Source organism: Eretmochelys imbricata, chromosome 2 (assembly GCF_965152235.1).
Source record: "Eretmochelys imbricata isolate rEreImb1 chromosome 2, rEreImb1.hap1, whole genome shotgun sequence".
NCBI classification, from domain to species: domain Eukaryota; kingdom Metazoa; phylum Chordata; order Testudines; family Cheloniidae; genus Eretmochelys; species Eretmochelys imbricata.
In genome coordinates, this window is record NC_135573.1 from 907,423 (window position 1) to 934,196 (window position 26,774).

General features: G+C 51.3%; 1 protein-coding gene and 1 long non-coding RNA gene across 2 annotated transcripts in view; one reads left to right on the forward strand and one right to left on the reverse strand.

Moving 5' to 3' along the window:
- Window positions 1-26,774, forward strand: part of LOC144260817 (uncharacterized) — a 142,946-nt gene that overhangs the window by 76,359 nt on the left and 39,813 nt on the right. The gene's annotated exons all lie outside the window — the stretch shown is intronic.
- LOC144260374 (epiplakin-like) lies at window positions 8,131-26,537 on the reverse strand. The gene is made up of 4 exons (XM_077808988.1): window positions 26,331-26,537; window positions 12,226-13,221; window positions 8,977-11,631; window positions 8,131-8,904 (listed from the first exon to the last, which is right to left on the reverse strand). The coding sequence occupies exons 1-4, from the start codon at window positions 26,535-26,537 to the stop codon at window positions 8,131-8,133; spliced, it is 4,632 nt and encodes a 1,543-aa protein (XP_077665114.1).

The following is a 26,774-nucleotide window of genomic DNA, read 5'->3' on the forward strand; positions in this document are numbered from 1 at the left end:
TTATGAGATGGGCCACGGCAGGGCCGCCGGGCAGAACAGAGGTGCTAGACCAAAGCCGCCATCCAACACAGACAGTGGGCCCCCTGCAGCTAACTTACCCCTATTCTGCACATCTGAGAGTGAGTCTGAGGAGGAAGACACAACCCTGGTGTATCCTGGGATGGAGACAAGATTTCAGTCTCGATCAGCTGAACCAAACGAGAGTTTTCCCTCTTCCGCCCTAAACCCAATGGCGGAACTATTTAGGCCCCTTTCTGATACCCCGGTGCTGCTGATGAGACCCCCCTGTGATGACACACACAGGTTACTGGACAATGGGGACAGACAGGTAGAGGATGTCCTGGGCACCTTGGACCCTCCAGCGTTAGAACTAGGAGTGCAGGGGCCTACGCCAGTAGCCGAGGGACCCTCCAGGGAAGCCTCTCCACCCGTCACTCAAGAGGATGTTCCCCCTACCTCGGCAACAGAGATTCTCAATAGACGAGACAGGGTGATAAGACCAGTGAAACGGTTAACTTATGATGCACCTGGGGTGACTAGTGAGGAGCCAATACATTTAGCACACAGGCTTGTGGAAGCTAAAGTGGGCTTCCTGAGGCCCTTTGGAGGAAACCAATGAGTTGGTATAAAGGGAGTGTGATTTGTCGGGACGACAAAGTCTCGGCTGGGGGGAGGATGTAAGCAGTGTCAGGATGAGCTCCACCCTGACATCTGGTGGTGAGGTGTGGCAAGTTGTGGAAAAGAACTTCAGGGGCCGATGTCATTTGCATAGGCACACCCACCACGCCTAGAATGAGACCATAGCTGCTCAAATGGTCACTTTGGCTGCTGTGGGATCCCCAGCGTCTCTGTTATTGGGGCAGGAAGAATAAATTGTTATTACCCTGATTATGGGAACTGTGCTTGGAACTGTACGTGGCCTTTTGTTATGATGGAGGGATTCACCATCAACTAAGTAGCACTCGCTAGGCAAGGGTCATGGGTTCCAAAACTGTGTGAATAGAGAGAGGCTGGGGACAAGTATTAATACTTGGTGGCATGGGCCCCTTAGTGAGGGCCTTACATGCTAATTGCACTTCCTCCTCTCTCCACTGTGGAATATCAGAGCTAATTTTGATTTCATTAGAAGTCTAGTTATAGGCTGCTGAGCTCACTTTGGGCTGACAGTGCACCAGCACTGGGGCTCCCCTACTACAAGCTGAAATCACTGAGTGTTGTGTTAAGTAGTGGGGGAGCCTGAAGATATATTGTGGAGCAGTTTGCGGCACGGCTGGTGAAGCAGTTCGACGCGGAGCAGTGTGTGGATGGCAGGAGCTGCTTGTGGGTTGTGGAGCTGAGCGAAGGAGTTCGTGGGGCGGCTGGCGGAGCGGAGCGGAGCGAAGGAGTTCGTGGGGCGGCTGGCGGAGCGCAGCGGAGCGAAGGAGTTTGTGGGGCGGCTGGCGGAGCGGAGCGCCGCTATGGAGCTATGGGCGGTCAGCTTCAGATCATGTAAGGTGCCTCTTACCCCCGTCCCATTTCCACCCAGGTTGGGAGGTAAAGCTCCGCAGATAAACTTTCGAACTCTGGGGCTGCCCTGACCAGGGACAGAGACTTTTGGGGCATTGGACTTTTGGGACTTTGGGTGATTTGGGGTTGCTGGACTCAAGAACCAAAGGGAAAAGGGCATGCCCCAATTTGCCTGGGGTGGGTTTTTTTGCTCATGGGTTGTGTTATGAATCCTGTTGGTGGTGTTTCCCCAACATAATGCCACATTGTTTCTCTCTGTTATTAAAAGGCTTTTGCTACACTCAGGCTATGTGCTTGCGAGAGGGGAAGTATTGCCTCTTGGAGGCGCCCAGCGGGGGTGGTATATATTTGTCCCAGGTCACTGGGTGGGGGCTCGAGCCGGTTTGCATTGTGTTATTGGAATGGATCCCCTAGATATTGAACCCGGCCCTTGTTGCTGCCAACTCTGACGGGCAGAAGGGTTACACAGGGAATAGACAGAACCAGAAATGCCAGTGAATAACCACAATTACAAGATCCCTGGTATCATGGAGTGTGGGGGAGTCCAGGCCCTGCACCCCTCTTCCTGGGATTCACTGAGACTCTCAGCCAGCCAGTAAAACAGAAGGTTTATTGGACAACAGGAACACAGTCCAAAACAGAGCTTGTGGGTACAACCAGGACCCCTCAGTCAATTCCTTCTGGGGGAGCAGGGAGCTTAGACCCCAGCCCTGGGGTTCCCTGTGTTCCTCCCCCCAGCCCCAAACTGAAAACTAACCCCCCCCCCCCAGCAGGCTCTCTCTTGCAGCCTCTGTCCACATTCCTGGGCAGAGGTGTCACCTCCCCCTCCCCCTCCCGGCTCAGGTGACAGGCTCTCAGGTCTCCCATCTCCAGGGCACATTCCCAGGTCAACACTCCCCCCTCCCTGCTGTGTCACATCGTCAGACCTGGTGTCACAGAGACTTGGTGGGATAATTCCCATGGCTGGAATGTTGGTCTGGAAGGGTATCATAGAATCATAGAATATCAGGGTTGGAAGGGACCTCAGGAGGTCATCTAGTCCAGCCCCCTGCTCAAAGCAGGATCAATCCCCAATTTTTGCCCCAGATCCCTAAAAGGCCCCCTCAAGGATTGAACTCACAACCCTGGGGTTAGCAGGCCAATGCTCAAACCACTGAGCTATCCCTCCCCCTATACAGCTTGTTCAGGAGGCACTGGCAGAGAAAAGTGGGAGGAGGTGTTGCCTTGTATCTCAGAGATGTACACACTGCAGTGAGGTTGAGATAGACGGAGGCAGGGAGGCAGACCTGTTGACAGTCTCTGGGTAAGGATGAAAGGGATGAAAAACCAAGGGTGATGTCGTAGCAGGTGTCCACTCTACACCACCTCACCAGGGAAGAGGTGGGGGTGGCTTTTTTTGGAATCACTAACCAAATTATCCGAAGCACAGGGCTTGGTGGTGATGGGGGACTTCAGCTACCCAGACAGCTGTTGGGAAAACAACACAGCAGGGCACAGATCATCCACCAAGTTCTTGGAATGCTCTGGAGACAACTGTTTATTACTGAAGGTGGAGAAAACGACTAGGGGAGAGGCTGTTCTGGATTTGATTCTGACAAACAGGGGAGAACTGGTTGAGAATTTGAAGGTGGAAGGCAGCTTGAGTGAAAGTGATCATGAAATGACAGAGTTCATGATTCTAAGGAATGGTTGTAAGTGGGAAAACAGCAGACTAAGGACAATGGACTGCCAGAAGGCAGACTTTAGCAAGCTCAGAGAACTGGTAGGTAGGACCTCATGGGAAGGAAGTCTAAAGTAAAAACGAGTTCAGGAGACTTGTCTCCTTTAAAAAATTGCTGTTTTTAAGGGCACAAGAGCAAACTATCCCAGTGCATAGGAAAGATCAGAAGTATGGTAAGAGACCACCTTGGCTTAACCAGGAGATCAACAGCCCGAAACTCAAAAAAAGAATCATACAAAAAGTGGAAAGTAGGTCAAATTATGGAAGGATGCATCTAAAAACACACATGCGTGTAGGGACAAAATTAGAAAGGCACAAAATGAGGAGATAAGGGGTAACAAGAAAAGTTTTTTACAAATACATTAGAACAAAGAGAAAGAGCAAGGACAGGGTAAGCCCATTACTCAAGGAGGAAGGAAAGATAATAGAAGAAAATGCAGCAATGACCAAAGTGTTAGATGCCTTTTTTGTTTCAGTTTTCACCAAAAAAAGTTAGCAGTGATCAGGCTACTAACACGATGAACATCAGCATAAATGGGGTAGGGTCTGAGGGTAAAATAGGGAAAAAACAAGTTAAGAATTGCTTGGGCAAGTTAGCTGTCTTCAAGTGGTCAGGGCCTGATGAAATACATCCTAGTGTAAGCGGGGCAACGGTCTTGCTATTGTGTGGAACTTTCCTGGCTTATACACTACCCTGGTGAAATGGGTTAGTGAAAGGATCTGAGTCTTCACTCCCACTTCCTTTACCCAGAGGCCTGCCTGACCTCGAGGGCTCCCCTTCCACTCTCCGGTGCGGCAGAGTCCTCGTAACCCCAACAAGGCTGGGCCCAGGATTCCTGGGGGGCTTGACTCCCAACCATGTCATGGTCACTTAGGGCAGGGGCTAGGGTGTCCCTACTCCGGAGTACTCTCTCTGCACTGGATGCTTCCCTGACCCACTGATCATTACATACAGTTCAAAGCAAATACAATTTATTAAACAGCAATCAATTTAAAAAAATAAGGAAAAAACAGGAAAGGTGACAGGAAAACCCATCACTCCACTCTGTGGCACGGGGATGTCACAACCAGTATCTCTGGGATGTCAGGGCAGTTCACAGACTGTTCCTCATGAGTCCCAGGCCCCTGCCCAGGCCCTCGCTGTGCTGCAGGGATGCTGCGGGTCAGACGCTTGGTCTGACGGTGGCCACACGCTCTCAGGCTCTAGGTGGCAGGACCTTTCTTCCCTGCATCACCACCGCCCCGTCGGGGCTACAATTCTCCTCCAAGTCTGGCCTGCAAGGCCTCTTGGTTGGGGGTGGCTGTTGGGGCTTACTGCAAGTTACCTTTGGCTGATGCTACAGAATGGTTTAGGGGGATCTAGTAGTGAACTGGCTTTGACCGCCTGAGCTGGCTTGCAGCCACTTGGCTAAATAAACAAGTAAAAAAATAAGAAAGGCCCGAGACTGTAAAGTGTGGGAATAAAAATCAACTGTGTTTTCTGCCAGAGCCTGCTTGTAGGTAAATAAGCCCCCCCTTAAAAGGAGGTGATAATTAAAAGCAGCTCTGAGAATGGCTTTCGACAAACAGTCTCCCCTGCGGACCTCTGCCTTGTGGGTGCCCGGGAATTCCCCACGCTGGAGCAGCACCTGCTACGAGCCCTCAAGGACAAGGCTGGAGGGTCCGGGACTGTCCGTAGCAGAAGGGGCGTACGCATTGATTCTTGCTTGCTTGCTTGCTGCAAAGCATGTATTCAGTAATGCGCAGGGCCGTCCATACCCCTACGCCAAGTATGCAGCTGTGTAGGGCACCAGGAAACTTGGGGCACCACATTTCCTGGTGCCCTGCGTGCTGCTCCAGCCCCTGCTCCGGCTCTTCCCCAGGCCCCCGTCCCCACTCCCCTGAGCTCTGCAGCAGGGCTGGGGCTGCACTCACCGGCAGCGGGAGTGCAGCGACCCAGGCCCAGCTGCGCCGCTGGTGACTGCTGGGGGGTGGTTCCCCTCTGCCCCGCAAGCCAGCCCCCCCATGGAGGCCTGGGGTCAGCCCCACCGCTCCTCTCCCGCAAAGGCCTGGGGCCAGCCCCCCCCACTTTACCCCCCTGCAGAGGCCTGGGACCCCACATGCACCCCTAGCAGGGGGGCTGCGTAGGGTCCCAGAATGGCTAGGGACAGCCCTGGCAACATGTGAAAGCTGAGAGGCTTATTACTTTATCCACACCCTTATGCGGCAGGCCACCTTGCTTCACCGTGTCACCCTTGACGACACCAGCACCGGATTCTATGTGGCCTGGAGATGGCTCACCTCCTGGCTGCCAGACTTGGGGGCTTCAGGAAGGCGTATTTTGAACCTCATTCTTATGGCTGTTTCTGTTTTTGTATCATTCTTTGTATGCCTACAATGCTGTAGTATGTGCTGCCAGCAAATTTGAATCTTGCATCGAGGTTATTCTGCCCCGGTATAGTTTACTGACGTATGTCAGAAACGGAGGGACTGTCAGGGGAAATCAACCTAGTTAGCACATGTGACTCCATTTTGGGTTTCCTCTCGGCCATTGACTAGAAGCGAGCACATCACGTACCAAGGAAGGAAGGATCCTTCAGGGTGGGCAGCTGGACAGTTTCAAGAAAAGAAACAAACCTGGTGTGACGAAGTGGGACTGTTCTTAATATTTCCTCTGAATAGTGTGGGGGTGCCTCAGTTTCCTCTATGCAGTTCTTAAGTATCTAGGGGGTGGGGTAAGGGTGTATGATCCTTGCAGAGCCCTAGAGGGCAGGTGTGTGCAGGGGTCTGGACACAGAGAACGGCCGACACCCTGTTTCCTGGCAACTGATGGCTTGGGCCCTTCCCTCCTGCAAGGTGAGAGCTAAAGGGTTGGAGAACAAAGGAATCAGGTGGCCTCCTGGCCCGGGAAAGAGACAAAGCCCAGAGGAGGAGAGGCTGGAGGGAGTTTCAGTCTGGGGCTGGCTGGGACATGGAGTGAAGGGCAGACGGGGTTGTCTGGCTCACTGCCCCCCAAAATGGACCCAGCTGAGGGGTCCTGTTCTCTGCACCTACAAGCTCTGTGTTAGACCATGTTCCTGTCGTCTAATAAACCTTCTGTTTTCCTGGCTGGCTGAGAGTCCTGTCTGACTGCGGAGTTGGGGGGCAGGACCCTCTGGCTTCCCCAGGACCCCACCTGGGCAGACTGGCTGTGGGAAGTGCACGGAGGGGCAGAGGATGCTGAATGCTCCGAGGTCAGACCCAGGAAGGTGGAAGCTGTGTGAGCTGTGTGTCCTGCAGACAGGCTGCTCACAGAAAGGATACTGCCCCAGAGTCCTGACTGGCTTCATGGGGAGCAGTTCCAGAGCATCGCCTGGGGACTCCGTGACACCTGGAGACAGGGACCAGCCGACATGCCTGAAACAGTTGCCACTTCAGCGTTTTTGCAGGGGGAAGGTGGCTGCAGGGGCTTGGCGATCGAGAAGGAGAAGGCCTGTTTAGTGCCCCCCGAGGTGCACAGGCAGGGTGCTTTGCCCACCGGGTATAATCTGTGTGTCACCTGTAATCAGGGTCCCGTTCTGCTTAACAGAGTGGTACCACGCTTGAGCGGAATAAACCTACAAACTTTGAGACACGCTGCAGTTTGTCTTTATTTGGTTGCCTCAGCCTAGAAACGAACCGTACGTGTCCTAACTGGAATAATTCGTAACATGGATTGGTAACTGGTTAAAAGACAGGAAACAAAGGGTGGGAATAAATGGTCAGTTTTCAGAATGGAGAGAGGTAGGTAAATAGTGGTGTCCCCCAGGGGTCTGTACTATTTTAACATATTCATAAATGATCTGGGAAAAGGGGTGAACAGTGAGGTGGCGAAATTTGCAGATGATACAAAACTACTCAAGATAGTTAACTCCCAAGCAGAATGCAAAGAGCTAAAAAGGATCTCTCAAAACTGGGTGACTGGGCAACAAAATGGCAGATGAAATTCAATGTTGATAAATGCAAAGTAATGCACATTGGAAAACATAATCCCAACTATACATACAAAATAGTGGGGTCTATATTAACTATTACCACTCAAGAAAGCTAACAGAATGCTGGGAATCATTAGGAAAGGGATAGATAATAAGACAGAAAATATCCTATTGCCTCTATATAAATCCATGGTACACCCACAGCTTGAATACTGCGTGCGCATCTGGTTGCCCCATCTCAAAAAAGATATATTGGAATAGGAAAAGGTACAGGAAAGGGCAACAAAAAGGATGAGGGGTATGGAACGGCTTCCGTCTGAGGAGAGATTAATAAGACTGGGACTTTTCAGCTTGGAAAAGAGACGACTAAGGGGGGATAAGATAGAGGTCTATACAATCATGACTGGTGCGGAGAAGGTAAATAAGGAAGTGTTCTTTACTCCTTCCCATAACACAAGAACCAGGGGTCACCCAATGAAATGAACAGGCAGCAGGTTTATAACAAACCAAAGGAAGTATTTTTTTCACACAACACACAGTCAACCTGTGGAGCTCTTTGCCAGAGCCACCAAACGGGGTCACTGCTTAGCGTTGTGTTCCTGGCTGGCGCTGCAGCTTGTCGACTCTTTGGGGCACAAACAGTGGCTTTTGGGGGTGTCTGTACAGGGCCAGGCGAAGAGCTGGAGCTGTAGATATGTTTAGTAAACAAGAAGAGTGGAACCCCTGTGCTGCTCCTGTTAAACCATAGACTGTAACTATAATGCTCAGTACGGTAACCACCCACGGGGACCAAGACGGGACACTGACTCCCATTCTCTACACACCTCATTGCTGGGTTAAGACTTCCTGCTCTCCTATTCCCTGCTGCGAACTGTAGAAAATGGGAAGAGCCAGCTGAGCTCTTTGCAGGTGTCCATCTTGTGTCCTTCTGGGAAGGGGCAGCCCCAGCCTTATGCCACCTCCTGGCTAGGGCTATTCACCATTCCTGGCAGCCCCTTTCTTACCCTCTGATCCTGTAATGACGGTGGTGGTGATTGTAATGTCATTAACAGCTAACTTCCCTGCATTGTATGTATCCAAGTGCACCTCTCGATTGTACTGGGAGACACATTTAGAGGAGAGAAGCTCCCAGACAGAAACCCTTTGGTCCTGGAACTGACCAACTGTCACATAGGATACCTCCGATTGTAGGAGATTCAATATTTGTTGGTTATCTGGAGAGAGACCCTCCTCCAGAGTGTGTGAGATGATGGTGGTGAGGCTGGTTATCATTTTCTCAGTGGTGAGCATCCCTGCTCTGTGTTTCTCTAGAAGCTCTTGTCTTGTTTCCTTAGGGACGTATTTGGAGAAGAGCAGATCCCACACAGAGACCTTTGGCCCTTGGAACTTGCCCACCGGCCCAACTGTTGTGGACTTTAAAGCCATTTCCTGATTTTCATTTCTCTCTGAATAGGCAGTGTCAGCTTCCCTCTCTGCACTTGGACTGTGCACATTTGTTGCTAGTTTTCTCCTTGTTACTCCTATTTTGGTTACAATACTGGTGATGACAGTTATTACCTGGTCCATGGTTAATATCCCAGCCCTGTACAGCTCCAGGAGCTCCTGTCTCTTCTCTTCAGGGATGTAGTTAGAGAAGAGCAGGTCCCACACCGAGACCTTTTGCTCATGGAACTCACCAGTCGGCACATCAACCATGGTAGACTTTAAGGCCTTTTCCAGTTTTTTATCTTCATGTAATTCAACGTCCTCAGCTTCCTCTAAGGTCATTGTGTCTTTGCTGGGAGTTTTCACATTAATTACAAATTTCCTGCTTGTAGCTTCTTTTTTCTTAATGAGGGTGGTGACCACTGTTATCACCTGGTCCATGGTTAATATCCCAGCCCTGTACAGCTCCAGGAGCTCCTGTCTCTTCTCTTCAGGGATGTAGTTAGAGAAGAGCAGGTCCCACACCGAGACCTTTTGCTCATGGAACTCACCAGTCGGCACATCAACCATGGTAGACTTTAAGGCCTTTTCCAGTTTTTTATCTTCATGTAATTCAACGTTCTCAGCTTCCTCTAAGGTCATTGTGTCTTTGCTGGGAGTTTTCACATTAATTACAAATTTCCTGCTTGTAGCTTCTTTTTTCTTAATGAGGGTGGTGACCACTGTTATCACCTGGTCCATGGTTAATATCCCAGCCCTGTACAGCTCCAGGAGCTCCTGTCTCTTCTCTTCAGGGATGTAGTTAGAGAAGAGCAGGTCCCACACCGAGACCTTTTGCTCATGGAACTCACCAGTCGGCACATCAACCATGGTAGACTTTAAGGCCTTTTCCAGTTTTTTATCTTCATGTAATTCAACGTCCTCAGCTTCCTCTAAGGTCATCGTGTCTTTGCTGGGAGTTTTCACATTAATCACAAATTTCCTGCTTGTAGCTTCTTTTTTCTTAATGAGGGTGGTGACCACTGTTATCACCTGGTCCATGGTTAATATCCCAGCCCTGTACAGCTCCAGGAGCTCCTGTCTCTTCTCTTCAGGGATGTAGTTAGAGAAGAGCAGGTCCCACACCGAGACCTTTTGCTCATGGAACTCGCTGACAGGTCCATCTATGGTTGTAGCTTTTAAGATGTTGTCCAGTTGTGTATCTTGTGGAGAATGGGCAGCTACGGCTTCCTGCAAAGTTATCTCCTCTCTGTTTGGACTTTTGACACTTGTCATGAGTTGCCTACTTGTAGCTTCTGTTTTTGTTATGATGCTAGTGATGATGGGTATCATCTGTTCAACGGATAAAACTCTTGCTCTATACAAGGCCAGGAGCTCCTGCCTCTTCTCTTGAAGGATGTATTTGGAGAAGAGAAGATCTAACAAGGAGACATTTTGCCCTTGGAATTCACCAGCAGTCACATAGATGGTCACACGCTTTAAGGACTTTCTCATGTGTTGCTCTTGTGAATGGGCATCCTCAGCCTTGTCTGATATTACCCCCCCTTCACTGGCAGCTTTTGTGTTTACACATAGATTTCTGCTCCCCGTTTCCACCTCAGTGATGCTGGTGGTGAGGATGGTTATCATTTCCTGAGTGGTTAGCGTCCCTGCTCTGTACTTCTTCAGAAGCTCCTGTCTTTTGGTATCAGAGATGTAGCTAGAGAAGAGAAGCTCCCACAGGGAAACTTCCTGCCATTTGAATTCTCCAACAGGAATGTCGACAGTCTCCGACCGCAAAGCTTTTTCCAAATGTTTGTCACAGGGTGAGGGGGGAGTCTCAGCTTCCTCTGATGTTGTTGTCTCCGCACTGGGACTTTCCCCATGTCCTGGTAGATGGTGACTTTCCTCCTCTGTTTTGCTTACGATGGTGGTGACGATGGTTTTCATTTGGTCCGTGGTTAATATCCCAGCTCTGTGCAACTCCAGGAGCTCCTTCCTCTTCTCTTTGGGGATGTATTTGGAGAAGAGCAGATCCCACACAGAGACTTTTTGCCCATGGAACTCACCCGCCGGCACCTCCACAAAGGTAGACTTTAAGGCCTTTTCTGTTTCTTGTTCTTCATGGGAGGGGGCATCTTTGTCTTTCTCAGATGGCTTCCTCATCTCTTTGCTGGGGGTTTTCCTAGTTGTGGGGAGTTTTCTGCTTTTCCCTTCAGCCTCAGTAATGCTGGTGGTGAGGATGGTTATCATTTCTTGAATGGGTAGCGTCCCTGCTCTGTACTTCTTCAGAAGCTCCTGTCTTTTGGTATCAGAGATGTAGCTAGAGAAGAGAAGCTCCCACAGGGAAACTTCCTGCCATTTGAATTCTCCGACAGGAATGTCAACAGTCTCCGACCGCAAAGCTTTTTCCAAATGTTTGTCACAGGGTGAGGGGGGAGTCTCAGCTTCCTCTGATGTTGTTGTCTCCGCACTGGGACTTTCCCCATGTCCTGGTAGATGGTGACTTTCCTCCTCTGTTTTGCTTACGATTGTGGTGATGATGGTTTTCATTTGGTCCGTGGTTAATATCCCAGCTCTGTGCAACTCCAGGAGCTCCTTCCTCTTCTCTTTGGGGATGTATTTGGAGAAGAGCAGATCCCACACAGAGACTTTTTGCCCGTGGAACTCTCCTGCCTGCACCTCCACCAGGGTAGACTTTAAGGCCTTTTCTGTTTCTTGTTCTTCATGGGAGGGGGCATCTTTTTCTTTCTCAGATGGCTTCCTCATCTCTTTGCTGGGGGTTCTCCTAGTTGTGAGGAGTTTTCTGCTTTTCCCTTCAGCCTCAGTAATGCTGGTGATGAGGATGGTTATCATTTCTTGAATGGTTAGCGTCCCTGCTCTGTACTTCTTCAGAAGCTCCTGTCTTTTGGTATCAGAGATGTAGCTAGAGAAGAGAAGCTCCCACAGGGAAACTTCCTGCCATTTGAATTCTCTGACAGGAATGTCGACAGTCTCCGACCGCAAAGCTTTTTCCAAATGTTTGTCACAGGGTGAGGGGGGAGTCTCAGCTTCCTCTGATGTTGTTGTCTCCACACTGGGACTTTCCCCATGTCCTGGTAGATGGTGACTTTCCTCCTCTGTTTTGCTTACGATGGTGGTGACGATGGTTTTCATTTGGTCCGTGGTTAATATCCCAGCTCTGTGCAACTCCAGGAGTTCCTTCCTCTTCTCTTTGGGGATGTATCTGGAGAAGAGCAGATTCCACACAGAGACTTTTTGCCTGTGGAACTCTCCTGCCGGCACCTCCACAAGGGTAGACTTTAAGACCTTTTCTGATTCTTGCTCTTCATGGGAGGAGGCATCTTTGTCTTTCTCAGATGGCTTCCTCATCTCTTTTCTGCTTTTCCCTTCAGCCTCAGTAATGCTGGTGGTGAGGATGGTTATCATTTCTTGAATGGCAAGTGTCCCTGCTTTGTACTTCTTTAGAAGCTCTTGTCTTTTCTCTTCAAGGACATATTTGGAGAAGAGCAGATCCCTCACAGAGACCTTTCGCCCTTGGAACTCGCCCACTGGCCCATCGACTGTCATAGTCTTTAAGGCCTTTTCCCATTTCTCATCTCTCTGCGAATGGGCAACCTCGGCTTTCTGTGACGTTACCCTTTGTGTGCTCAGACTTTTCACGTTCCTGGGCTCCCTGTTGCTCTTTTTCTCGGTCTCGGTGATGAGGGTGGTGATGATGGTTGTCATTTCCTGAATGGTTAGCGTCCCCGCTTTGTACTTCTTCAGAAGCTCCTGCCTTTTTTGGTCAGGGACGTATCTGGAGAAGAGAAGCTCCCACACGGTCACGTTCTGCCCCTGGAAGAGTCCCACGCTGACGGTGGCAGGGGCAGACTGTAAGGAGATTCGTGTTTGTTCATCTAGCTGGAAGAGCACGGAGCCTTTGTGCATCAGCTGAAGCATAAGGAGCCCCGTGTCTGGGTCTGGGACGCATCTGCTGAGGAGCTGCATGTAGGTGAGGTTCTCGTGAGTATTGGGGTCGAAACAGCTTCTGCTGTGTTTTTGGGGGTCAGAGAGGATCCGGTTAATCTCTTCGTCGAAGTAGCCCCGCTTGTAAGCCACCTCCACGGGGAGGCGGTGACTGTGCACGGGGTCGATGATGCCGCCGGTGGCGATCTGGGCCTCCAGCAGGCGGATGCCGTGGTCTTTGACGAGCAGGTCTTTCTTCATGGCCTGGAAGAGGGAGATCTTGTTGCCTGTGTAGGGGTCAGTGTATCCGGTCACTGCTCTCTCTGCAGAGAGCAGCTTCCCGTAATAATCTCCACCTGTCAGCCCAGCAGCGAGTGCGTCTCTCACCGGCACCTTCTTGTTCTTCACTGGGTCAATGATGAACCCTATGGCAGCCTGCGCCTCCAGCAGCACCAGTGCCGTGCCCTGTGTCAGGACGCCTCTCATCATGGCCCGGTGGATGCTCATCTTCTCCTTGCTGGACTGAACAAGGACTCCAGCGATGGCATTAACCCCTCCCGGACCCATTTCTCCAGAGGCAGTCGCTGCCTGCCAGCTCTCCATCCGTCTGTCTAGTTGCACAGGATTAACCGTTTGGGAAGCTGTCTCCTCACGCTTTGCTGCTTCGGTAGTGGGCAGATCCTCTCCTATCTCCTGGGGCAGTGCGCGGCTCTGCAGGGAGAGAGAGGGCTCCGTGAGACACAGGCATTGGTACAAAGTGGAAAAGAGAACTATCTGCCCAGAGAAAACAGCAAAAGTTCAGATAGAGACAGGGAGCCGCGCACTGCTGCCGCTGCTGTGATCAGCTTTCTCTGAAGAACATGCACCTGCCAAGCACTCCCCCTCTTCCCCACCGCCCCCCCGTGCCAGTGCCTTCTGCAGGAGTGTCTCCTGGGAACACTTGCCTCTGGGCTCCTCGGACGACAGGACACAGCCAGGCTCAGGCAGGTTTATTACACCGCCCTGTGGCCGACATCATCTGTGGGGTTCCTGTCAAAAGCTAAGAATTGGCTGATTGTCGTGGTTATTGCGAGATGTTTGTAGGGGAAACAGTTTTAGAGCTCCGTAAAGTGTAGAGTATCATGTTCTAAATGTGTTGGGAGAGACTCCTATATCTACTGAGGAGGGGAAGTCTGAGAGCTGACCCAATCAGCCTGAGAACAATGGATGTCCCTTGACTGAGCCAGGTTGTGCTTCCAGCCTGGGCCACATGCAGCCTTCACTATTTACAAACCCAAAGACCTGCAATAAACGTCTCTGCCCCGGGGACCTCTGGGTTGTCGTGGGACAATAGTCTGTAAGCAAGAGAACTGGATACTCCTGGGGGAATTCTGCGCACCAAAATTAAAAATTCTGTGCACAATATTTTAAAATTATTGCAAATGTTATTTGTCAGAATAGCACTGTATAATCACACCAGTTTCAATTATTTTGCTAATTTTATTTCAAAATACCTATCAGCAAGTATGTCTGTAACAATACAGAGACAAACATTTCCCCAGGAATAGAGAGTTACAGAAACTCATACGACAACCCAGTTCCTGCTTCTCCGCCCCCTCCCTCCAGAGCCCAGCCATGTCCCCCCCAGCCCAGACATTCGTACCGCCTCCCCACCAGACCCCAGCCGTGGCACCTCCCAGCCCAGACACTCACAGCCCCTCCCCCAGAGCCCAGCTATGACAATCTCACCTCCTCCCTCACAGAGGCAAGCCAGGGGGCCAGACACTCCCCCGCCCGAGACCAGCCATGCCTCCCCACCTGGACACTCACACCCCTACCCCCCAGAGCCCAGCTGCGCACCCCCCCGAGCCCAGGCACTCACAGACCCTAACATGCCAGAGTCCAGGGATCCAGAGGGAGAAACAGCCTGATGCTGGGTCCCGGGCTTGCGTGAAGTTTCCTGCGCGCCGCCACCTCCTTCAGGGCATGCGGGAAACTGCAGCTGCTGGGAACCCTCCAATTGTCTTTCCCTCCCCCTGGCCTTGTCGTCTATTTGCGAGCTGGGCTCTGCCAGGTCCAGCGACCCCTAGTGGCAGCCAACATCTCTGTAGTCTATTTCTATGGAGGGGAAAGGAAATTCTGCATGGCCAACATTAATTTCTGCAAAATTCTGCATTGCGCAGTGGTGCAGAATTCCCCCAGGAGTAAACTAGGAGGCATCCATTACAAAAGAGTAACTCTGCCAGCAGGAGCTGTCTCATGATGGGGGGAGCCCAACTTGCCAGACGGGGCCAGCTGTGTAGAACCGATTTACATAAGAACATAAGAACGGCCACACTGGGTCAGTCCAAAGGTTCATCTAGCCCAATATCCTGTCTTCCGACAGTGCCAATGCCAGGTGCCCCAGAGGGAATGAACAGAACAGGAATCATCAAATCATCCATGCCCTGTCACCCATTCCCAGCTTCTGGCAAACAGAGGCTAGGGACACCATCCCTGCCCATCCTGGCTAATAGCCATTGATAGACCTATCCTCCATGAACTTATCTAGTTCTTTTTTGAACCCTGTTATGGTCTTGGCCTTCACAACATCCTCTGGCAAGGAGTTCCACAGGTTGACTGTGCATTGTGTGAAGAAATACTTTCTTTTTTTTGTTTTAAACCTGATACCTATTCATTTCATTTGATGACGGCTAGCTCTTGTGTTATGAGAAGTAGTAAACATCCTTATCAACTTTCCTTATCAACTTTCTCTACACCGGTCATGATTTTATAGACCTCAATCATATCTGCCCTTAGCCATCTCTTTTCCAAGCTGAAAAGTCCCAGTCTTATTAATCTCTCCTCATATGGAAGCCGTTCTATACCCTTAATCATTTTTGTTGCCCTTTTCTGAACCTTTTCCAATTCCAATATATCTTTTTTGAGATGGGGTGACCACATCTGCACACAGTATTCAAGGCGTGGGCGTACCATGGACTTCCATAGAGGCAACGTGATATTTTCTGTCTTATTCTCTATCCCTTTCTTAATGATTCCCAGCATTCTGTTCGCTTTTTTGGCTGCCGCTGCACATTGAGTGGATGTTTTCAGGGAACTATCCACAATGACTCCAAGATCTCTTTCTTGAGTGGTAACAGCTAATTTAGACCCCATCATTTTGTATGTATACTTGGGATTATGTTTTCCAATGTGCATTACTTTGCATTTATCAACATTGAATTTCATCTGCCATTTTGTTGCCCAGCCACCCAGTTTTGAGAGATCCCTTTGTAGCTCTTTGCAGTCTGCCTGGGACTTAACTATCTTGAGTAGTTTTGTATCATCTGGAAATTTTGCCACCTCACTGTTTACCCCTTTTTCCAGATCATTTATGAATATGTTGAATAGGCCTGGTCCCAGTACAGATCCCTGGGGAACACCACTATTACCTGTCTCCATTCTGAAAATGGACCATTTATGCCTACCCTTTGTTTCCTATCTTTTAACCAGTTACCAAGCCATAAGAGCACCAGTCCATGAGAGCATTTGGGGTAGATATAGCGAATGAGACAGGAAAGGAACTTGTTAATGAGTAGAGGCCATCGAGTGCATCTTCGGTTTGTCTTTCACCTCCAATATTATGTTTCCAAATCCTTTTACTTGTCCTTAGTTTGAGTCCTTATCTCAAGCGCTGTTAAATCAACTTCAGGTTGCTTTTTCTAGAGACATGTCTAAGTGCCTTGGAGCTTGTGACACTGAGGTGCAGCCACGGACCGGGGGTGCCCTGCCTCCACAGAGGCAGCAGATCGGTGTGCGCTGCAGGTGTCCAGAAGGAAGGGACGGGGACTTGAATGTAACAAAGTGGGGTGTATAAATCACTAGCCTGCAGGGGGGAAGAGCAGGGCTCGGGGGTCAGAGCACAGCACCTGTGTTGGCAGCACCTGGTGGCTGAGGAGAGCGTCCCCTGCTGGGCACAGCCAGGGCTCCCTTCCACTGCGGGCAGGTGGAAGCAATGCAGCCCAGACACCTCTGTAACCCCCAAAGCAGTAGCAGAGGGAGGCTGGGAGGGCACTTGGCTCCCTCCTAGTGGCAGAGCGGGTTCCTGACATTCCCATAGGGCTGTAGCTTTGCAAAGAAGGACCTAAGGACCTAGGGGTGACAGTGGACGAGAAGCTGGATATGAGCCAGCAGTGTGCCCTTGTTGCCAAGAAGGCCAATGGCATTTTGGGATGTATAAGTAGAGGCATAGCGAGCAGATCGAGGGACGTGATCGTCCCCCTCTATTCGACATTGGTGAGGCCTCATCTGGAGTACTGTGTCCAGTTTTGGGCCCCACTCTACAAGAAGGATGTGGATAAATTGGAGAGAGTCCAGCAAAGGGCAACAAAAATGATTAGGGGTCTGGAACACATGAGTTATGAGGAGAGGCTGAGGGAACTGGGATTGTTTAGCCTGCAGAAGAGAAGAAAGAGGGGGGATTTGATAGCTGCTTTCAACTACCTGAGAGGTAGTTCCAGAGAGGATGGTTCTAGACGATTCTCAGTGGTGGAAGAGGACAGGACAAGGAGTAATGGTCTCAAGTTGCAGTGGGGGAGGTTCAGGTTGGATATTAGGAAAAACTTTTTCACTAGGAGGGTGGTGAAACACTGGAATGCGTTGCCTAGGGAGGTGGTGGAATCTCCTTCCTTAGAAGTTTTTAAGGTCAGGCTTGACAAAGCCCTGGCTGGGATGATTTAATTGGGGATTGGTCCTGCTTTTGAGCAGGGGGTTGGACTAGATGACCTCCTGAGGTCCCTTCCAACCCTGATATTCTATGATTCTATGATAAGAAATGTCCAAAGGTGTCATAGCATCGCCAGTGGCAGAGTTATTATGTGTTTGTTCCTGGTAGTGCAGGGGGCACTTTTCCAATAGATGAGAAGACCTGAGGCCTGCCCTGACGAGCTGAAGACAGAGAAGCAGAGAGCTGGACTGTGGCCAGGGAGGGAGTGGCAAACCAGTGAGGCGGCCCTGCGGGACTCCCCACCTCATGCACTTGCAGTCAGGCAGAGGCATGGATGGCAGCTGCTCCACATCCCAGGCAGTGAGCGGTGTCATTCATGTGCGTGTGTACATGCTGTTTATGAGATGATCGCACTGTCACATTCCAGGGTGCAACCCAGACAGGTGAGGGGCTGTGTCACCTTCTGCCCCATAACCCTGGGGGCCTCCCAGGGCTTTGCTATTGTAGCTCCCAGCCTGGGCAGCTCACAGCCAGCCAGCCTGAGTGTGTAGCCACAGCCCTGGGCCAGCAGCTCTGATCCCAAAGTCCATTGGCAAACACCAGCCACACGCTGGCTCCCACCAGCCTCGGTTACTGCCTGCAGGGTGATCCCAGCACGCTCCCCATCCCAGCTTTCCCCAGCCCATCTCTGCAGCCTCCTCCCTAATTCCTCCCCCAACCCTGCCGCCTCCTCCCCAGCTCCTTCCCCGCCCCCATCTCTGCAACCTGCTCCCTAGGTTTTTTGCCTCTGTCTTCATGAATAAGGTCAGCTGCCAGACTGCTGCACTGGGCAGCACAGCATGGGGAGGAGGTGACCAGCCCTCTGTGGAGAAAGAAGTGGTTTGAGACTATTTAGAAAAGCTGGATGAGCACAAGTCCATGGGGCTGGATGTGCTGCATCCGAGAGTGCTAAAGGAGTTGGCGGATGTGATTGCAGAGCCATTGGCCATTATCTTTGAAAACTCATGGCAATCCTGGGAAGTCCCTGACAACTGGAAAAAGGCTAATGTAGTGCCAATCTTTAAAAAAGGGAGGATCCTGGGAACTACAGGCCAGTCAGCCTCACCTCAATCCCTAGAAAAATCATGGAGCAGGTCCTCAAGGAATCAATTCTGAAACACTTCGAGGAGAGGAAAGTGATCAGGAACAGATAGTATGGATTCACCAAGGGCAAGTCATGCCTGACTAATTTAATTGCCTTCTACGACGAGATAACTGGCTCTGTGGATGAGGGGAAAGCAGTGGGCGTGTTGTTCCTTGACTTTAGCAAAGCCTTGGACATGGTCTCCCACAGTGTTCTTCCCAGCAAGTTAAAGAAGTATGGGCTGGATGAATGGACTATAATGTGGATAGAAAGCTGGCTAGATTGTCAGGCTCAACGGGTAGTGATCAATTGCTCCATGTCTAGTTGGCAGCCAGTATCAAGCGGAGTGCCCCAAGGGTTGGTCTTGGGGCCGGTTTTGTTCAATATCTTCATTAATGATCTGGAGGATGGCGTGGATTGCACCCTCAGCTAGTTTGCGGATGACACTAAACTGGGAGAAGAGGTAGATACGCTGGAGGGTAGGGATAGGATACAGAGGGCCCTAGACAAATTAAAGGATTGGGCCAAAAGAAATCTGATGAGGTTCAACAAGGACAAGTGCAGAGTCCTGCACTTAGGATGGAAGAATCCCATGCACCGCTACAGACTAGGGACCGAATGGCTTGGCAGCAGTTCTGCAGAAAAGGACCTAGGGTGACAGTGGATGAGAAGCTGGATATGAGTCAACAGTGTGCCCTTGTTGCCAAGAAGGCCAATGGCATTTTGGGATGTATATGTAGGGGCATTGCCAGCAGATCGAGGGACGTGATCGTTCCCCTCTATTCGACATTGGTGAGGCCTCATCTGGAGTACTGTGTCCAGTTTTGGGCCCCACACTACAAGAAGGATGTGGAAAAATTGGAAAACGTCCAGCGGAGGGCAACAAAAATGATTAGGGGTCTGGAACACATGACTTATGAGAAGAGGTTGAGGGAACTGGGATTGTTTAGTCTGCGGAAGAGAAGAATGAGGGGGAATTTGATAGCTGCTTTCAACTACCTGAAAGGGGGTTCCAAAGAGGATGGCTCTAGACTGTTCTCAGTGGTAGCAGATGACAGAACAAGGAGTAATGGTCTCAAATTGCAGTGGGGGAGGTTTAGGTTGGATATGAGGAAAAAGCTTTTTCACTAGGAGGGTGGTGAAGCACTGGAATGCGTTACCTAGAGAGGTGGTAGAATCTCCTTCCTTAGAGGTTTTTAAGGTCAGGCTTGACAAAGCCCTGGCTGGGATGATTTAGTTGGGGATTGGTCCTGCTTTGAGCAGGGGTTGGACTAGATGACCTCCTGAGGTCCCTTCCAGCCCTGATCTTCTATGATTCTATGATCACTGTAGCATTCTCTCCTTTCACTTCCGTCTGCCTGTCACTGCAGGCTCCCCGCCTCTCACCTCAGCACTGAACCAGTGAGTGTATCTGGAACAGTCCTGCCCAAAGCCCTGATGTGAGTGTTTCTCAAAACCTCTGCCCACAGGACCAACTAGAAAAAGAACTGGTGGTACTAGCCTGGTTGCACCCACTCCCGGCTCTACCAGGAGCCGCCGCTCCCAGACGATTGTGCCAATCATCACAGTATGACCCTCCCTCTTGTTTGGAAATTGTTACGTGGCCATTTAATTTGTCCCAATTAGGAGTCAGAGCTAACGTCCCCCAGAGACGGTCTCCCTGAGCTGTTGTTTCAGGCTCCCTACAGACTCAGGCAGACACCAGACATCACAACATCGGTTACACTTGGGGTGAACAGTCTGAAGGTTTCTTCACTTCCATAAGGACTAGAGATGTAACTTTTTAATGAAAGTTGAGATTCCAGAGCACAAGATAGCATCTTCCAAGGAAAGGTACCGTCTCATGAAGTAGCTCACCCCATCCCCGCCCTGGGAGCTGGTGTATGTGAGACCCCATGGCACAATGGGAAAATGGCAGAAGCTCTGTTCTCTCAATCCCCTTGGCTTTGTCAGTCTTCTCCCTCCCACTGCAAGGTTTAGGGGAAGAGGCAGCAGGGCGAGGTCAATGCCAGCTTCTTCACCTGCCCCCATAACTACCCAAACACCCTTCACCAGGCACAGTGCTGTCCCCAGCCCCTTGTGTCCCCACTCTGCTGGGTGCTGTCCTACCTGCCAGTGCGTGGAGATGCTCTCAGTCCTGCTGCTGCTGTGTCTCTGCCAGGCTGAGCCACGGGGACAGAGCCTAATTTAAACCCATCCCTTCCCCGCCCCGGGGATGACACGTCAGCCCAGCCTGAGCCCTGAACACAGTTCTAAATCCAGATGACCTGACAAGCTGCGCGGCTGGGCTAATGAGCGGGGTTGTGCCAGGAGCCAGTGTGTGCCGGGCTCTTTGCAAAGCAGACAGCCAGGTACAGCCCGTGCCCAGGGAGCTCCCAGCCTGGTCCGCTGGGAGGGGCCAGGCTCGGTAGAGGATGGGGCTGGCAGGGTGGGGGTGCTAAGCCTACAAAAGATGGGGGTCAGGTGAGGCCTGTGCACAGCCTGGTGGATCTTTGGCTCATGAGGACGTGGAGGTGGAGAACCGTGAGGGGGTTTCCAGAAGCCCCCCCGGTGGGTACTCAATGTCTCTTCCCTGGCCGATGCATGATGTTGCTGTCACTGACACTTGTGTCCTGCCTGTGGCCCCCTCCCTGGTCCTCTCTCTGACTCTCGTCCTCCCCACTGACTCCTGCCGCTCAGTGCAAGCTGGCCTGGGTCTCCATGGGACCTCACCCACTCCTCCCATCGCCTCCCAGCTCACTGCACACGCCCTCTCCCAGCATTGCCTCCCGGGCAGGGCCGGCTCTAGGGGCTTTGCTGCCCCAAGCTGAGGTGGGGCTGGGGCTCGCGGATGGCGCTGGAATGGGAGGGAGTGACGTCACCTTCCCCCCTGCCCGGCCGCGCAGAGAAGCCCCGAGATAAGGGGTGGCACAAGGCAGTGCATCAGCCAGGGCACAGGTGAGACGGCAGGACTCACCCTCTCCTCCCCAGGGAGCGGCTGGGCCCTGGCAGCTCCGCACCCCGAGGCTGGGGCTTCCCCTTCCTGTTGCGGCCGGGGGCGCGGCGCCCTCGCCCCGTCTAAGTGGTGCAGCTCCGAGAGCGCCACTGCCCCGAAAAAATAGGCCGGCCGGAACGCCGCCCCTGGAAACGTGCCACCCCCAGCACGTGCCCGCTTTGCTCGTGCCTCGAGTCAGTCCTGCTCCCGCGCCTGGATCCCTGCACTCTGCCCGCCACTCCACTGGCACGGTGCTCGCTAAAGGCCCTGCTGGCCTCTTCCCAGCCAGCCTCAGGGCCTTTCCCCCATGACTGGATGTGTTGCTCCAAATCGCTTCCTTCCCCTGTGTGGGGCGAGCAGCCTCCATCTGACACTCGCCGGCCCCGAGTGTCTGGCACAGCTCTGCCTTGCTCTGGGTTTGTGGCTCCTCCTTTCCACATGGGATCTGTGCCCGAGGAAGACGCAGCTGTGCAAATGTCACCGCGGTGAGAGCTCTGCCTGTGGGCTGGTTCTGGGCGGGTAGCTGGAGCCAGCCAGCTTGCTGTTGTCTTTGATCGGCCGTCCCAGTGACTCGTCTGTTGACCCTGTAGGTGTTGGTCTCTCATCTTTGGTTGGGGGTGGGGTTGTTGGCCCCGCTGCTCAGGAGGCTGGAGGAGTCATTGTGACCAAAGTGGGATGCTACATAGGAGTGAAGTGTGCTTTCATTTGGCTGCGATGTTTGATCCCCTAGGAGGTGTTTGCTGCTTCCATTGAAGTGGCACCAGGAGTTAAATGGTCTTCTCTAGCTGTTGCTCACTGGGGAGAACTGGCCCAGTCCAGCTGCCATGTGGGAGTTCCTGGGCGCGTAGGGAATTTGCTTGCAAAGTGCTGGCAGTGTGGGATTTGTACGGGGGCTTTGTCCCAGGTCGGGTAACGGAGCCCCTGGCTTTGCTCCTGGGTGGCAGAAAGGGCTGGATTGGATTGGTGAATAGTTTTATTGCTAGGGAATGGGAATTTAGTGTTCTACGGCCTGGAAAGCCAGCTGAGCCAGTCTCTGCTGTTCAGAGCGGGCTCCATTGCCTTGCTTCCAGAATAAAAGGTGACTTTGTTTTGGTGTCCAAGGCTCTATGTGTGGCTCTGTGTATCTGCGTAATTGTGTGTGCTTGTCGAAGATCATATGCAGTGTTGTTGTCGCCATGGTGGTCCCAGGATATTAGAGAGACCAGGTGGGTGAGATATGTCTATTATTGGACCAACTTCTGTTGCTTACAGACCTACAGAAATTGGTCCAATAAAAGCTATTACCTGCCGCACCTTGTCTCTCCTGATGTTTGTCTTTTCCAAGGTGACCTATAGGACGCACACCCTGCAGGAGCTTTTCTAGCAGGTGAACACGCCACCCTGCGAGGGTGACAGCATGACCCGATCCCAGTACATGGCAGGCACGTCAACGGATTGCTTAGCAGTTGGGACTGCAGGGTTGGAAGGTCACTAATGTTTCTGGTGCAGAGGACAGGCTGAGGCTCATCACAACGGCCACTTTGGGTCAGACCCATGGTCTAGGCCAGTGTCCTGACAGTGGCCAGTGCCCGATGCTCCAAAGGGAATGAACAGAAGAGGTTTCAGAGTAGCAGCCGTGTTAGTCTGTATCCATAAAAAGAACAGGAGTACTTGTGGCACCTTAGCGACTAACATTTATTTGAGCATAAGCTTTCATGAGCTACAGCTCACTTCATCAGATGCATTCAGTGGAAAATACAGTGGGGAGATTTATATACACAGAGAACATGAAACAATGGGTGTTACCATACACGCTGTAACGAGAGTGATCAGGTAAGGTGAGCTATTACCAGCAGGAGAGCGGGGGGAGAGGGGAACCTTTTGTAGTGATGATCAAGGTGGGCCATTTCCAGCAGTTGACAAGAACGTCTGAGGAACAGTGGGGGGTGGAGGTGGGGAAATAAACATGGGGAAATAGTTTTACTTTGTGTAATGACCCATCCACTCCCAGTCTCTATTCTAGCCTAAGTTAATTGTGTCCAGGTGATTTCAAGTGATCCATCCCCAATCATCCAGTCCCAGCCTCTCTTTGCCTGCAGTTTATTTGTGTCCTGCAATTGATGGGTTGGGGCAGGGGTTTAATGACCTCATATGTTGTTCTACTAAGCGCACTTTGCTGCAGTTTAAGGTTCAGTCCTGGACTCAGGCAGAGTCAAATGCTGGCCGAGGGCCAGACCCTGAGGCCTGGAGACAGAAGCTTGATGCAGGACTTGCTGGGCAAGGTCCTCTGGCTTGTGGCACATGGGAATCCAGACTAGTTGGTTGTGATGACCCTGTCTATTATTATGATCTTTATTACTCTGCATTCTGGTCCTTACCCAGGCCAGGCCTTTGTGGCTGGAGGCCCAGAAAAGCAGCTCGTAGGAACACAGGAAGGGCCAGACTGGATCAGAGCAGCTCACCCTCCTCTTTCTTTCCAGTGCCAGGTGCTTCAGAGCACAGGGTGAAGAGGCCTGCAGCAACGGCGGTGCCATGATCTGCATCCCACGCTAGATCTCACGCCATCACCTTTTGTTAGAGACAGGCTCGCGCTGTGAAGCAGGAGGTTGGAGAGCCCTTCCAAAATCTGGGCCAGCAGTAACCATTCTAACTCTTGCTGTCCACAAAGATGTCCAATCCCTTGCTAAAGTCTTGGCCTTACCGACTCTCTGTGGCAGCGAGTTCCATAGACCAATCACGGACTGTGTGAAGTGTTTCCTGGCATTGGTTCTGAATTGCCCACCTTTAATGTGATAGATTCTCCCCTTGTTCTTGTGTTATGAGACAAAGAGAACCAAAGTTCTTCAGCCAGACCATTCATCCTTCTCTAGGCCAGTCATTACTCTGTAGACTTTTATCATGTCTCCTCTTATTGGTCTCTCTCTGTAAGGGAACAATCCCAGTCTTTACAATCTCTTCAGATGAGAGCTTTTCCAGCAACGGATCTTCCCTGTTGTCCTGTTTTGACCCCCTCTAGTTAAGCGATGCCCTTCCTGGATGACCAGTACTGCACAGGGTCCTGATGAGGCTGCACCAGCGATGATAAGAGGCATTGCACTGTGTTCTGCAGTGTTCACCGTCCCATTCCTTATGCTGGCTCACTTCTTGTTACCGTTCTGGCTGCACACTGAGCCGAGGTCTCCATATAGCTTCTGTAGTGTTGCCCACGTCCCTTCTTGAGTTGATGCAGTTTATTTAGAACCTTAAACGGGTTGAGTAATTCATCTGTCCCCCACCATGGGGCATTACTTTGTATGTATCAACACTGAATTTAATTTCTGAGCCTGTGCCCATTCACCTAGCTTGGGTAGGGCTCTCTGAAGGGCCTAGCAGCCCTCTCTGGTCCTGCCTGAGGCCTGGTCTACACCAGGCATTTACATTAGCACAGCTGTGTCTCTCTGGTGTGAAAAACCTGAGTCATGGCCACTGACCTAGCCCCTGGTGTAGACAGCGCTAGATCGACGGGAGAATTCTTCCATCCACCTAGCTACCGCCTGCCGGGGAGGTGGAGCGCCCATGCCGACAGGGGAATTCCTCCCCCCGCACAGGCGGTGTCTGCACTGAAGCACCGCGGCGATGCGTCTGCAGGGCCGGAGCGCTTGAAGCGTGGACACACCCGAACTTACACAGCTGTGTGTCTCCTGCAGAGTTTTGCTATCTCCGTGCACCTCCCGGTCCCAGCTCCTTCCTAAACCGAGACCGAGGGGGGATCCTGCGGCTCCCCTGTTAGCATCTGGCCATGAGAAAAGTGGCCCATTCGTCCCAACTCTGTGTTTTCTATCTCCTAGCCAGACACTTCACCTCTCACCCCATGACAACTTAGCTTTTCTAGTAGCCTCTTGTGCAGGACCCTGTCAGGGACCTTTAGAAAGGCTGAATAACATGTATTATTTGCAGTGATGTTGTAGCCATGTTGGTCCCAGGATATTGGAACGACAAGGTGGGGGTGGTAAAATCTGGTACTGAACCAGCATCTGTTGGTGAGAGACAGGAGCTTTCGAGCTACACAGAGCTCTGCTTCATGCTGGGAAAGGTACTCAGAGGGTCCCAGCTCAGTACATGGTGGAACAGATTGTTTGCATAAGTAGTTAAAATGCATTGTAAGAGACAATTGAAGGTGAAGTGGCCCATTAACACCCCTGGAGTCAGATGGCAAAAAAGGGGGGGGTTAATGGGTTAGTGGATTATTGTAATGAGACATGAAGCCAGTATCTTTATTAAGACCATGATTTTTGGTGCCTAGGAAAGTCTGAATTTAAGTTCCCTGGCTCGTCTTTGGAAGGTGTGCGGTTTCCCTTTGAGGATAAGGACAGAGAGGTCAGATGCGGAGTGATCACTTTGTGAAGTGTGTTCACCCCCGGGTGATAGGGTGTTTTTGTCTTTTGTCATTTTTCTGTATAGGTTCATTCAAGAGCATAGTGATTATCTGGTTTCACTCGCTTGGTTGTTGTTGGGGTATTTAGTGCACTGGATGAGGTACACTACATGTGAGAGGTATGTGTAGGATCCATGGATCTTGAAAGCATGTTGCGTGTGAGGGCATTAATCATTGTATCAATAGAAATATGTCTGTAGGTTTTGCATCTGTTGTTCTGGCAGGATCTGGTGCCGCTTTGAGTTTGTCTGTGGGTCTGTGGGGAGCTTGCTTCTGATGATGAGCTTGATGAGATTGGGGCATTGTGTGAAGGCCAGAAGAAGGGGTTGGGAAAGATTTCTTTCAGGCTGTGGTCTCCATCGAGTATGGGTTGTAATTATTTGATGATTCACTGTCTGGGTTCCAGTGTGGGGTGGTGGGTAACTACTAGGGGTGTGCGGTCGGAGGGTTTTTGTTTGTTTTCCTCTACTGAAGCAGGTTCTCTCATGGGTGGCCCCATGTGGATCACATCATGGCTGAGTTTTCTTGTTTGGTGAAGGCAGTTTTAAGTGTTTTTAAAGAGTGTATCCTGGACTTTCTCCTCAGGGCACATTCTGTGGTGTCTCAGAGCCAGGAGGTAGATGACAGATTTTTTTGGTGTGGTTACCAGATCTGTGGAGGTAAGTGTGGTGATCTGCAGGTTCCTGTATATGGTTGTATGTAGGGTTCCACTGTTGTAGCTGGTCATGGTGCCCGGGAAGTCCATGCTGGTGTGGGATGGTTCTAGAGAGAGTTTGGTGGACGGGTGGTGGTTGCTGAAGTTGTGGTGGAAGTCGGTGAGGGAGTTTAGGCCATCTGTCGAGAGGATGAACATATCCTCGATGTATCATCATTTCTGTGCTGCATTTGTCCAGAAATTCTTCTTCCAGTGGCCCATGAAGAGGCTGGCACATTGGGGAGCCGTCCTAGTGCCCAGGGCTGTTCCCGTGGTTTGGGGAAGGTGTTTGGTGAATGTAAAATTGTTATGGGTCTGAATACAATGATGTCAGCCATGCTCTGCTTCAGCCGCTGCTAATGCCATGGGCTCCAAAGGCCTGTGTGGATGGGGCCG